The sequence below is a fragment of the Anastrepha obliqua genome, chromosome 5, assembly GCF_027943255.1.
Source record: "Anastrepha obliqua isolate idAnaObli1 chromosome 5, idAnaObli1_1.0, whole genome shotgun sequence".
Taxonomy (NCBI): Eukaryota; Metazoa; Arthropoda; class Insecta; order Diptera; family Tephritidae; genus Anastrepha; species Anastrepha obliqua.
The window spans coordinates 54,053,822-54,066,425 of record NC_072896.1 but is presented as its reverse complement, the minus strand read 5'-3'; the positions used below and the strand labels follow the sequence as shown (position 1 = coordinate 54,066,425).

Sequence of the window (12,604 nt, the reverse complement as noted above, 5' to 3'; positions counted from 1 at the left end):
ATTTTTTTCGAAAATGAGCGAGGAGCCGCCGTTACAGTAAATGGCAAGCGTTACCGTGACATGCTCAACGAGTTTTTGTTTCCAAAAATTGAAGAGGATGGCATGGACGACATTTGGTTTCAACAGGATGGTGCAACATTTCACACTGCCAAAGTTACACTTGAACTTTTGGCTACCGTTTTTGAAAACCGAATAATCAGCCGAAATTCCGATATCAATTGGCCGCCCCGGAGCTGTGATTTAAGCCCGTTGGACTATTTTTTGTGGGGAGCCGTTAAGGACAAATGCTATGCGAACCATCCAGAGACGATTGATGATTTAAAACACGAAATCGAAGTGGCCATTCATGAAATTGGAGCCTAAACAATTGAAAATGTGCTTAAAAATTGGGTTGATCGAACGGCGTACTGTAAAGCCAGTCGTGGCAGTCATTTGAACGATATTATTTTTCATTCATAAATGACAATGTTCAATCTTCAAAATAAAAAAAAAGTTTGAAAAAATATTGATTCTTTTTTTTTATAGCTGATTCAAAAAGCAAATTTTACAAGGCCAACCCTATACACTCTGAAGTCCAAAATTAACAAGACAGGCGACATAAAAATTTGTTTAGTTGCATGAGTTAGTGTGTTGGAAGTTACATCCCTAGCTGACTTCCAATGAAATCTTGGTGATATTCGGTTCGCGTCGCCCAAAATCAGTAATTACCGAAAATTCCATCGAAATTCTTCGTAAATTTATCAAAAATGAACCGAAATCATCGTTGAAATTCATGGAATCGGAGTTGAATACCTCCAAAGAAAGATCTTAGCACCTTTCATTCCGCACAAGGTAGCTGAGGACCAAAAATAGCTCAGAATTCAACATTGGAAAGACCTCATTAAAGAGGCGAGAAAATTCGAGAACTTGTAACTCGTCGCTTTGGTGTTGCATTCGGCACTGTTTTGGACGCATAAGTAGGAAACAGGGTTTGGATACCAGCTCCGAGTTTCACATTGGTCGTGTGGAATTTTTATTATTTTACCCCAATTCTGGAATTCTGTAAATAGGCTTAATAACTCCTTTAAAATGTCGTTTAGGACAACCTCTTACAATGCATGCATCGTGAAATATAGCTTACTAAAGGCATCTAGCGGAAAACATTTTTTACTTACGTAATATTTCAATCAAGCTGAAATGAGAATGTGGGAGTTAAATCAAAAAATACTTCGGACGTCATTGCCTACTAGCTAAATTGCGAACCGCGCGTGACTGCTAGTGAACAGGTCAAATGTGTTTAAGCATTGCTAGTGTGCAATTTATTTGCATTGCTAGTGTGCAATTTAGTTGCATTGTAGTCTTTAAGTTTGTTTTGACAACTTGCAAACAGTAAAATGTCTTAAATAAATACAGAATTGTTTATTTAATATTTCACCACGCAAAATTATGGTATATAAGGCTTGCCAATACAAAAGTGACTAGCAATTTGCAAAAGTTGAAATTCTTGGAAAGATGAAGTTATTTACGGGACTATTGGTTATCGCTTTAGTAGTCGTCCTCGCTGAAGGTGAGTTTCCTAACAACTTATTATTTTCGAAAAAGCAATTTAAGTATGCAATACCAAATATTTTCAGGACAACGAGGAGGTCCAGGTGGACCAGGTGGCCCAGGAGGACCAGAAGGGCCAGGAGGCCCAGGCGGACCAGGAAGACCAGAAGGGCCTGGTGGTCCAGGTGGCCACCTTGGTGGTGGTCCAGCTCCACCTCCACTTCCATGCCTACCCTCAAACTCCACTCTCTCTCCTTCGAACTCAACAGCTGCACCCTCAAACTCAACTACCACAACCACAACCACAACTGAGGCACCTTCAAGTAACTCAACAACATCAACAACATCTGCTTAAAGGGTGGCTTTCACGCTTTTGATGGATGTATGCAACTATTATGGGAATTCAAAGATTATGTAAATAAAAAAATAAAAAATAAAGAAGCACTTTAAATAAAAGAAATATCTAACTGACTTAAAAAAGGAGCTGTTAATTAAAACGTCTTCACTTCCTCTTCATCCCTCACGAGCTCTTCCGTCATATTCTGACTACCGCGGGCCCACTGGCGTCCTTAAGTGTTTGTCTTACTAATAGTTTTTACTTTGTTAGTGCTTTACCTTTGCGTTTTATAATCGTCTCGAATAAAATAATTTCCTTTCGTTTAGCTAAATCTTCTAGTAATCACATCACAAATAGATGGTAGCATCAACTCTAAATAAACTTCTAAAGGTGAAATAATTTAATGTTATGAGATGGCATCAGACCAGCCGCAAAGCGAAACGGAAGAAAAAGTGAATATAACAAATGAGGTTTTCAACTTCCAACCAAAAAAATCAATAACTTGCAACTATCAGGGTATTGGTGAAAAAAACAACACACTCGTTTCAATAAACACAAAGATGCAATCAGTTCGCACACCACGCGATGGGAGCCTCCTGGTGCTAACAAAAATCAAAATGTTCCCAATGAGTACATTTAAGCGATTAGTTTCGGTGGCTTGTGAGCGGTATTAATTGAACTTCATAATTCTTAACAGCTTGAATTCCATGAATGATGCTATATATATGATAGAAATTTTATTCCAACATCGTAAATGAATATTAAAATTGTCAATGCAGTCTCGGCCTACACCCCGCCTTCGTCTCGTCTTACCCAACATTCCAGCAGCAAGAAATATTAGAGGGAAGTTGGTGTTAGCATCGTGTGCTGCCATCTATTAAACGACGGCAAAACAAATTTCAGACTGATTGATAGGTTAGTTAGGATTTGGCAACAACTCGAGTAAGACGTGTTTCATGATTTTCGTTAAGATGGAAAGAGAGTAGTATTTTCGGTACGTCGCTGTTTGTTTTTAGATGAGGAAAAATGCGAGGAGATAAAAGCAAAGTTGGATGCTGTCTATGGGGACGCTTCGCCATCTATGACCATAGTTAGGTATTGGTTCAACGAATTTAAACGTGGACGAACATCCGTTTATTATGAGGAGCGACTAGGACGCTTGGCAGACGTGGTTACCGAGGAAATTATTCAAAACGTCCACGACATTATTCTCGCTGACCGACGAATGAAAGTATGCGAAAAAACAGAGGACATAGGTGTGGACCGGAACGGCATTTAATATTTTACGTGAAAGAATGGCAATGAAAAAATTGTCGACCCGACGGGTGCTGGGATTGCTCACGGTGGACAACCAGCGATGCGGCTGTTAACTTCGAAGCAGTATTTAGAGCAATTTAAGCGAGATCTTAAGGAATTTTTGAGTCGAGTTGTCACCGTTGATGAAACCTGGTAGCGAGGAAGTCCTCAGACATAGACAGAGGCGTAGGAGGGGTTAAGCAAATTACCGGATCGTTGGGAGAAGAGGTCTATGTTGACAAATAAAAAAATAATTTTTGAAAAAGTGGAGTCTTCATTTCTAACACGGGTACTTATTGAACCCCCCTCGTACTTATATTATTATCTTGAGGTTAGCCTCTATCAAACTTAGTATCATATAATATAATTATTTCTTTTTTTTTCTTTCTCTACATCGTTAACTACTTAAATCAATAAGACCTTAGACTTTTTCCTATTTTTGAGTGGAATATTTATTTAAAATTATTACTCTTTTCAATAAATAAAAAAAATATTGAGTCGTAATCGTAATTTAATTCCATGATGTTGTTCAATCGAGCTCGACCTAGTAATGCTCCTACTAATTTCACACAACATAATGAACAGATGTTACAAATTTAAATATGATAGTATGAATAGCGGAGAATGGAATGAGAATGGAATGGTTGGTGACCGAATGTGGAGGTTCGGAGTTCTGTTTCTGTGAAGTGCTGGATACTTTTTTTGTTTTCTGTCTCTTTAAACAAAATTGTAATTATAAGCATTGAATAACAATTTTGCTACGTTCAAAACATAGTTGGCTATTATCTATTCCAGTTGTTATTGTTGATTCAATTCAATTTTAATTAAAATACCTTATTTTCAGTTAGCAATTAATGCTCGTCATATATATGTAAGTATTGCATTTGTTGTTGGTAATCGGCTTATGCTTATATTTGCAAATGTATTTGTTTTATTTTCTCTGCATTTCTACCCATTACTCGCTTTTTCATTCTTTTAGCCGCTATTTTGTGTTGTGCGTGTTTTTAAGTGTCAGAATCCAGTGCATATTAAACTGTTTCCATGTATTAGACCTCTTCTATTCTCCATGCGTTAGCGAGTATGGTACAAATAAACATATGTATGTTGGTAGCGCTGAAAAAGTGCTGTCAAAAGTGATGATTGTTTGGAAGCACTTGATGAGCTGCTTGCAAGCATTGACAAAATAAGAATTCATTTGATCGAAGAAAATACACAAAACTTTAAAAATTTCCATACGATTCACACTATAAACGCAAACATGGAGAACGAGCGACTAAATTTGGTAAGCAAATGTTTTTATTTATAATTGATATGTATGTCATGTAAAAAACGTTTCTGGTTTCATAATACTTTGAAGGTGAAGAAGTGCTTATGATCAGAACTGAAGGTGTATTGACGGTTTTGGACACCAGCTCCACAAGCTCCAGTTCGGACTGTCAAGCTCACAAGAATCCGAACGAGAAGAAACACACAACATCTTTAAGCGTTTCCGATGTGATAGAAGGATTTTCGCAAAATGGGTTTAAATTACACATGAGACTGAAGCTATAAACTGCAGAATATTTAAGCGCTACGCAAACCAAACAGTTTAAATTTAGTTCCTAAATATACCCTAAGCTTTTTCAGAGAGATACGCAAGCAGGAAAAAAGTGTTGATGTATATTTGGTGCATCAGCAACAACACAACGTTTCGACAGCTGGGCAACCTATTCGGAGTATCTCAGTCAACTACTTGGTATGTAGTAAACAATATTTCCTCGTGTATGATATCAATTGGCTACAGGTACATAAAGGTGCAGAAGCAGCCAATATGAGGAGGAATGTTCAAGAAAACAGTGAGATACCGGACGTCATTGGAGCCATTGACTGTTCGCATATTCGCACCAAAGCTCACCAAATCAATAAGGAAAGCTATTTTGATCGGAAACACAGCTACAACTGAGTGCTTCAAGCAGTAGTAGATGCTGAAAAAAGATTTACCGACATAAATTGGAGTGAGCCTGGATCACTACATGGCAGCTGAGTGCTTCGAAGATCAAATCCGTTTTGTAACGCACAGTCCACCAAATTTGTTTGCTAAGGACTCCTCTTTTTTGGGTGACTCTGCTTATGCTTTAGTAAGGTAGTTAGTACCACCTTATAAGGATCCCGGCAATTTGACTTTATCGCCACGAAATTTTCATAAAATCCACTCTTCTACACGCATGTAGAAAACGCGTTTGGGTTTGATTATTTAAGTATTTAAATTCCCCAGAACGAATGCTTTGGAAATGAGGTGGAAGATGAGCCTCTTCAAGGCAATTAATTAATTTAAAAAACCAAACGATTCATTTTATGAAGCCATATAAATAAATTACATTCATTGTAACAAAACTAATAAAACAAATTCTTCTGGAATTCAATAAAAATTAAAAAAAAAAATTAAATGTATGTGTGCAAAATATTAGGTTTTAGAGAAGTTTTTTAGCACCTCTAGTTTTTTAGCCCGATTTCCCTCAACACTTGAACAACAGATTTCAGACACTCTCTGTAGTCCAATGCAAGGAACCTCAAAACACATAGATACCTAGGCCAAACTGTGTGGTTTAAGCCTCAATGCGGCAAAGACCGAACTAGTGTTGTTTACAAGGAAATATAAAATTCCCGACCTTCGGCGTCCGCCACTCAGCGGAACTATTCTGCCGGTCGGTGACAAGGCAAGCTACCTATGCTTAAGGGGTTACATGGGTTTCGTGAGTTCAAAAAATCGATTTTGTTTTTCTGCTTATTAATTTCTACAACATCTCAAAAATATTATCCTAAATTTTCAAGTCGAACCGAATAATAGTTTTGGAGATACAGCCTTTGGAAGGTGTGCGCTCCAAGCCACTTTTATTGTTACTCAAAACTTTAAACGCGTTTTTCTCGGAACCGTGTTTTCAAAGTCGGTTGTTAAATGTTCTCGAAATCTACTCAACTGGTCTTGATGAAATTTTACACAGGTGTTCGAGATACAATTTACTCGTGTTTGAACGAAGGATTTTTTTCCAATTATAATTACATTACAGTTACAGTTAGCGGAAACGAGCTGAGCTCTTTTCTTCTTTTATGTTTCACAAGATCTTCTGAAATTTCTGATCACTCGGATAGTGGCGCCTATTCCATAATTTTCTTCGAAATATGACCAATTTGTAGAGCCTGAATAACTGTTTGATTACACTAACTATCACGGAATTGGTCTTCTAAATATCGCATATCATATAAGGTCCTACAAGGCTTAACGAGCGGAAAACTGAAAACCACCATCCGCCAACTGATTGAACCTTTTTATTGAGACTTCAGATCTAAAAATCAACTATCGAAATAAGAATAATTTCAGAATCATCAAAGGTATTATATCAGGCCATTGATGATTGAATCGAAAAAGATCAAACTGCCAAACATGTGCTGCCATCGTGTCCAGCACTGATTTATAAGCGGAACAAACATCTGAGTAAACATATCTTCCCAGAGGAGGAAATAAAACTCATTAAAATAGGGTAGACACTAAAATGTATTGGGTAAGTTGGGCTCATATAAATACTCTGAATCTATGAAAAGGATAAAATTGATCTTTCAGGTGTCAATGCCAAATCGTGTCATAATAATAAAGCAGACGAAGAATGACTTACTTTCACTTAATGCGCCCTACTAGAGCCGGTTAACATATGAAAGAAAATAGTTGCACGCTTTGCTAATCGCGATCAAAATGGCTTTAACAGTTATCGCGCCATTCAAGCGGAAGAGGGTACCAATGACCAGCTCCGAGTATATTTCCGCCATGACAAAAGCTTCTCATAAAAAACTATAGTATTTGGTTTTCGGAGACGTAAATTTTTATGCCCCTCTTTTTGTGGAATAACATCAAGATGCTCACAACAAATTGGAGGAGGAGGTCGGCTGAAACGCTTAATAAAAGGCGGCGTATGTGCCAATTATATTATAAAGGGTGGTTAAGTTTCAAGGGCGGGTGCTGATTTTGAATAAGATAAAATTGTTTAAGGAAATTATTGTCATTTCTCTTTATTATGATAAAACTGGTATGGTTCAATTAAGTATGGAACAAAATAACAGCCAAATGGCCGCCGCGATCTCGGCGGCACACCTCCATCCGATGGTCCAAATTTTCGATGACGCTGAGGCATAATTGAGGTTCTATGCCGTTAATGTGCCAAATTATCTTATCCTTTAGCTCTTGAATTATTGCTGGCTTATCGACGTACATCTTTCCTTTCAAATAACCCAAAAGAAAGAAGTCCAACGGTGTCAAATCACATGATCTTGGCGGCCAATTGACATCGCCGCGACTTGAGATTTGTCGGCCATCAAATATTTCGCGTAAAAGAGCCGCTGTTTCGTTAGCTGTGTGATAAGTGGCACCGTCCTGTTGAAACCATATATCGTCCACATCCATATCTTCCAATTCGGGTCGTAAAAAGTTCGTTATCATCTCACGATAGCGAACACTATTCACAGTAACTGCCTGACCGGCCTCATTTTGGAAAAAATATGGCCCAATGATGCCGCCGGCCCATAAACCGGACCAAACATTCACTCTTTGTGGGTGCATTGGTTTTTCGGCAATCACTCTTGGATTATTATTCGCCCAAATGCGGCAATTCTGCTTATTGACGAATCCACTGAGGTGAAAATGTGCCTCTTCACTGAAGATGATTTTCTTCGAAAATTGGTCATTCACTGTTGCCATTTCCTGCCGCCATTCTGACCATTGAGCGTGTAAATGCAAGTCTTTATGCATAATGTTCATCAACGACAAGCGTGAGAGGTGCAATTGTTGCGCACGACGACGAGTTGAGGTGGACGGCTCTTCAACCACACTATCGCGAACAGCAGCAATATTTTCTGCAGTAAGAACTGTACCACCAATCACTGGTGTTTTCACATGTCCTACTACCCGGTTTGCTCAAACTTTTGCACAATTTGTCCGATTGTACGCACATTTGGACGATTGAATTGACCGAAAAAATTACGAAGTGCGCGATATCCATTTTGAATTGAACGCCCGTTTTCATAATACTCGTAAGCCTGAATAACTTTAACGCGTTGCTCAATTGTGTATCTTTCCATGGTTCAAATTGAGTTAGTCTGATTGAAATTAGTCTGACGAAATAGAAAAATGTCAAATGAAATACAGAAAAACACTTGGCGTTTAGGTGTGGTTCACATTCAACATCGGCCCTTGAAATTTAACCACCCTTTATTTAAAAACACATACATATATGAACTAGTAAGTAGTACGTTCTACGTGTACGACCTAAAGTTTTGACTGCCCTGACTAGGCTAGGCTTGACTACTGTTAATTTTCTCTGCGAACGGCCGTGAGCTCTCAAAAGAGAAATATACCATTTTGGTCTTCTGTTTCTTTCTTGAATGTTTATTATTTTTGTAAAAAAGTGTAACTCATTGTCTAACATCAACCATATATGTACGTATGTGTGTGTGCAAGTAAATCCAATATTCCAATTTTATTATTCTCTATAAAAAATAGCGAAACTCCACAAATTATTTAAGAATTTCGCGAAAGTTTTTTGGTACGCAGTTTTACAGCTTATTTAATTCTGGCATAATATGTAAGGTGCAAAATTAAAGTGGATTTATTAAGTTCCGGTGATTTTCTATAAATTTCTTCCTTGACGGCTTTTTCGCATTTTGAGCTATGTAACGAATGTAATTTTTTTATATGGAAAAATTGGGCAAAATGTTGATGTGCTACCATTTGTCGTGAGCTGTGTGCGAATACATCAAATAATGTTCCGACATGTTCTCTGGCATGTTTGGACGCACCGAAGCTCTAAGATCATTCTACACTCTCTTCTCTCGATATCCTCTTGAATAAGAGTTCTTGCTCGTATAGAGGAATTCGGTAATGGGGCTTAATATCTTCTTTAAAATGTCAGAAATCAATTTTCACTTACCTAATATTTCACGTCAAACGGGAATTAGAATGAAGTGTGTGTTAAGCCTTTGGGGATGAGTGTCGGCATATAGCCGCCCAAATCAGTTCGTAGCTGCAAAGCTGGCAACGTCTGTCGTTCTGAGCGATAGGATACGCATAGGTATAGTAAAAGAGTTACGTTTTCATTAAAAGACATTAGGGGCCATTAGCGATGAAGTCTGATCTTCCTTATAATGTAAACTTACGACGTGAGACGACGGTAGTCAGAATGAATTTAAGTTATTCAATTCAGTCTCTCAGTGTCACTGCCAGAAGAACCAGCAGACTTTTTACATATTTTGTCCCACGCACGATGGCTAAGCGATCTAGAGATTATACGCTAGATAGTGACAGATCTAAGGAATATTACTTTGAATCTGAAGAAGATGACTTCGTCAAGTGTAAGTGAAATATGTGCAGTACGGAATCCACTCAGGCATTTCAACATGAGCAGTGATAACAGTTTGTTTATAATTATTTTTTGATTTTATGAAAAATTTTTGTTGTTTTAATAAAGCCTTAGTTTTTATAACGTTCAACGTATTTATTTTCTTTACTACGCGCTCAATACCTCTCGCCCGTCGAGCGGCTCCGTCCACAAGGTTTAAAGCACATTCACCGCAAAAGACAAAGCTGATTTGAACACTTCTGAATTCGTTGCTTAGTAGCTAAATCGAACCGCGCGTGTCAGCTATTGAACAGGAAAAATGTGTTCAAAGCTTTGTTTGTCTGCAATTTATTTGCATTGCAGTATTTAAGTTTGTTTTAAGAATTTGCCAAAATAAAGTTAAATAACTATTAAGTTGTTTGCTTACTCTTTCCTAAGTAAAATTAAAGTATATAAGGCTTCACAAAATAAAAGTGAGTATCAATTAGGAAAAGTTGAAATTCGTGGAAAGATGAAATTATTTACGGGACTATTTGTTATTGCTTTAGTAGTCGTCCTCGCCGAAGGTGAGTTTCCTAAAAACTTATTCTTTTTGTAAAAGCAATTTAAGTATACGATCTCAAATATTTTCAGGACAACGAGGAGGTCCAGGCGGTCCAGGTGGACCAAGAGGACAAAGGGGACCAGGTGGCCCAGGAGGCCCAGGTGGACCAGGAGGACCACAAGGATTTGGTGGTCCAGGTGGACCAGGAGGCCCAGGTGGACCAGGAGGACCAGGTGGACCAGGAGGACCACAAGGATTTGGTGGTCCAGGTGGACCAGGAGGCCCAGGTGGACCAGGAGGACCAGAAGGGCCTGGTGGTCCAGCTCCTCCTCCACCTCCACCTCCACCTCCATTCCTACCCTCAAACTCCACTCTCTCCCCTTCGAACTCAACAGTCGCACCCTCAAACTCAACTACCACAACCACAACCACAACTGAGGCACCTTCAACATCTACAATAGTTGAGTATGCTTATGCATGAAACTATTATGGGAATCCAAAGATTATGTAAATAACAAAAAAAATTAAAGAAGCACTTTAAATAAAAGAAATATCTAACTGACTTAAAAAAGGAGCTGTTAATTAAAACGTCTTCACTTCCTCTTCATCCCTCACGAGCTCTTCCGTCATCTTCTGACTAGCGCGGGCCCACTGGCGTCCTTAAGTGTTTGTCTTACTAATAGTTTTTACTTTGTTAGTGCTTTACCTTTGCGTTTTATAATCGTCTCGAATAAAATATTATCCTTTCGTTTGGCTAAATCTTCTAGTAATCACATCACAAATAGATGGTGGCATCAACTCTAAATAAACTTCTAAGGGTGAAATAATTTAATGTTATGAGATGGCATGAGACCAGCTGCAAAGCGAAACCGAAGAAAAAAGTGAATCTAACAAAAGAGGTTTTTAACTCCCAACCAAAAAAAATCAATAACTTGCAACTATCAGGGTATTGGTGAAAAAAATAAACCCAAAGATGCAATCAGTTCGCACACCACGCGATGGAAGCCCCATGGTGCTAAAAAAAATTGAAATGTTACCATTGAGTTCATTACAGCAATTAGTTTCGGTGGCTTGTGATAGGTATAAATTGAACTTCATAATTCTTAACAGCTTGAATTCCATGAACGATGCGATATATATTATATGATAGAAATTTTATTCCAACTCCGTAAATGAATATAAAAATTGTCAATACAGTCACGGCCTACACCCCGTCTTCGTCTCGTCTTACCCAACATTCCAGCAACAAGAAATATAGAGAGAAGTTGGTGTTAGCATCGTGTGCTGTCATCTATTAAACGACGGCAAAACAAATTTCAGACTGATTGATAAGTAGGTTAGTTTGGATTTGGCAACAATTGGTGTAAGGCGTGTTTCGTGATTTTCGGTAAGATGGAAAAAGAGTAGTATTTTCGGTACGTCGCTGTTTGTTTTTGGATGGGGAAAAATGCGCGGAGAGAAAAGCAAAGTTGGATGCTGTCTATGGGGACATTAGGTATTGGTTCAACAAATTTAAACGTGGACGAACATCCGTTTATGATGAGGATCGACCAGTATGCTTGGCAGACGTGGTTACCGAGGAAATCATTTAAAAAGTCCACGACATTATTCTCGCTGACCGACGAAGGAAAGTATGCGAAGTAACAGAGGATATAGGTGTGCCGACCGGAACAGCATTTAATATTTTACGTGAAAAGTTGGCGATGAAAAAATTGTCGGCCAGATGGGTGCTGCGATTGCTCACGGTGGACAACAAGTGGATGCGGCTGTTAACTTCGAAGCATTATTTGAAGCAATTTAAGCGAGATCCTAAGGAATTTTTGAGTCGAGTTGTCACCGTTGATGAAACCTGGTAGCGAGGAAGTCATCAGACAGAGACAAAGGCATAGGAGAGGTTAAGCAAATGACCGGTTCGTTGAGAGAAGTGTATCATTCTAAAAGAGGACTATGTTGACAAATAAAAAAATGATTTTTGAAAAAGTGGTGTCTTCATTTCTAACACGGGTACTTATTGAACCCCCCTCGTACTTATATTATTATCTTGAAGTTAGCCTCTATTAAACTTACTATCATATAATATAATTATTTCTTTTTTTCTTTCTCTACATCGTTAACTACTTAAATCAATAAGGCCTTAGACTTTTTCCTATTTTTGAGTGGAATATTTATTTAAAATTATTACTCTTTTCAATAAATAAATCAAATTGAGTCGTAATCGTAATTTAATTCCATGATGTTGTTCAATCGAGCTCGACCTAGTAATGCTCCTACTAATTTCACACAACATAATGAACAGATGTTACAAATTTAAATATGATAGTATGAATAGCGGGGAGTTCAATTCCCTTCCACTTAGCACGGAGTGAAAGGTGGAATGTTTGGTGACCGAATGTGGAGGTTCGGAGTTCTGTTTCTGTGAAGTGCTGGATAATTTTTTTGTTTTCTGTCTATTTAAACAAAATTGTAATTATAAGCATTGAATAACAATTTTGCTACGTTCAAAGCATAGTTGGCTATTATCTATTCCAGTTGTTATTG

The 12,604-nt window shown here is 38.1% G+C and overlaps 2 protein-coding genes across 2 annotated transcripts; both read left to right on the top strand.

Annotated features, from left to right (window-relative positions):
- The first annotated feature begins 1,443 nt into the window (after nt 1–1,443).
- LOC129248124 (cuticle collagen 2-like) lies at nt 1,444–1,987 on the top strand. Its single transcript, XM_054887562.1, has 2 exons — nt 1,444–1,546; nt 1,614–1,987. Exons 1-2 carry the CDS (start codon nt 1,492–1,494, stop codon nt 1,880–1,882), a joined length of 324 nt encoding a protein of 107 aa, XP_054743537.1. The 5' UTR covers nt 1,444–1,491; the 3' UTR covers nt 1,883–1,987.
- An 8,046-nt stretch (nt 1,988–10,033) lies between these two features.
- On the top strand, nt 10,034–10,547 carry LOC129248759 (circumsporozoite protein-like). Its single transcript, XM_054888377.1, has 2 exons — nt 10,034–10,088; nt 10,156–10,547. The coding sequence occupies exons 1-2, from the start codon at nt 10,034–10,036 to the stop codon at nt 10,545–10,547; spliced, it is 447 nt and encodes a 148-aa protein (XP_054744352.1).
- Nucleotides 10,548–12,604: the final 2,057 nt, after the last annotated feature.

What these genes read in the sequence shown, in the direction of transcription:
- LOC129248759 (XM_054888377.1), top strand. Translation starts at nt 10,034, where the DNA reads ATGAAATTATTTACGGGACTATTTGTTATTGCTTTAGTAGTCGTCCTC. An exon ending in AGTAGTCGTCCTCGCCGAAG is followed by an intron (nt 10,089 to 10,155) that starts GTGAGTTTCCTA and finishes AAATATTTTCAG; the next exon opens with GACAACGAGGAGGTCCAGGC.
- LOC129248124 (XM_054887562.1), top strand. Translation starts at nt 1,492, where the DNA reads ATGAAGTTATTTACGGGACTATTGGTTATCGCTTTAGTAGTCGTCCTC. An exon ending in AGTAGTCGTCCTCGCTGAAG is followed by an intron (nt 1,547 to 1,613) that starts GTGAGTTTCCTA and finishes AAATATTTTCAG; the next exon opens with GACAACGAGGAGGTCCAGGT.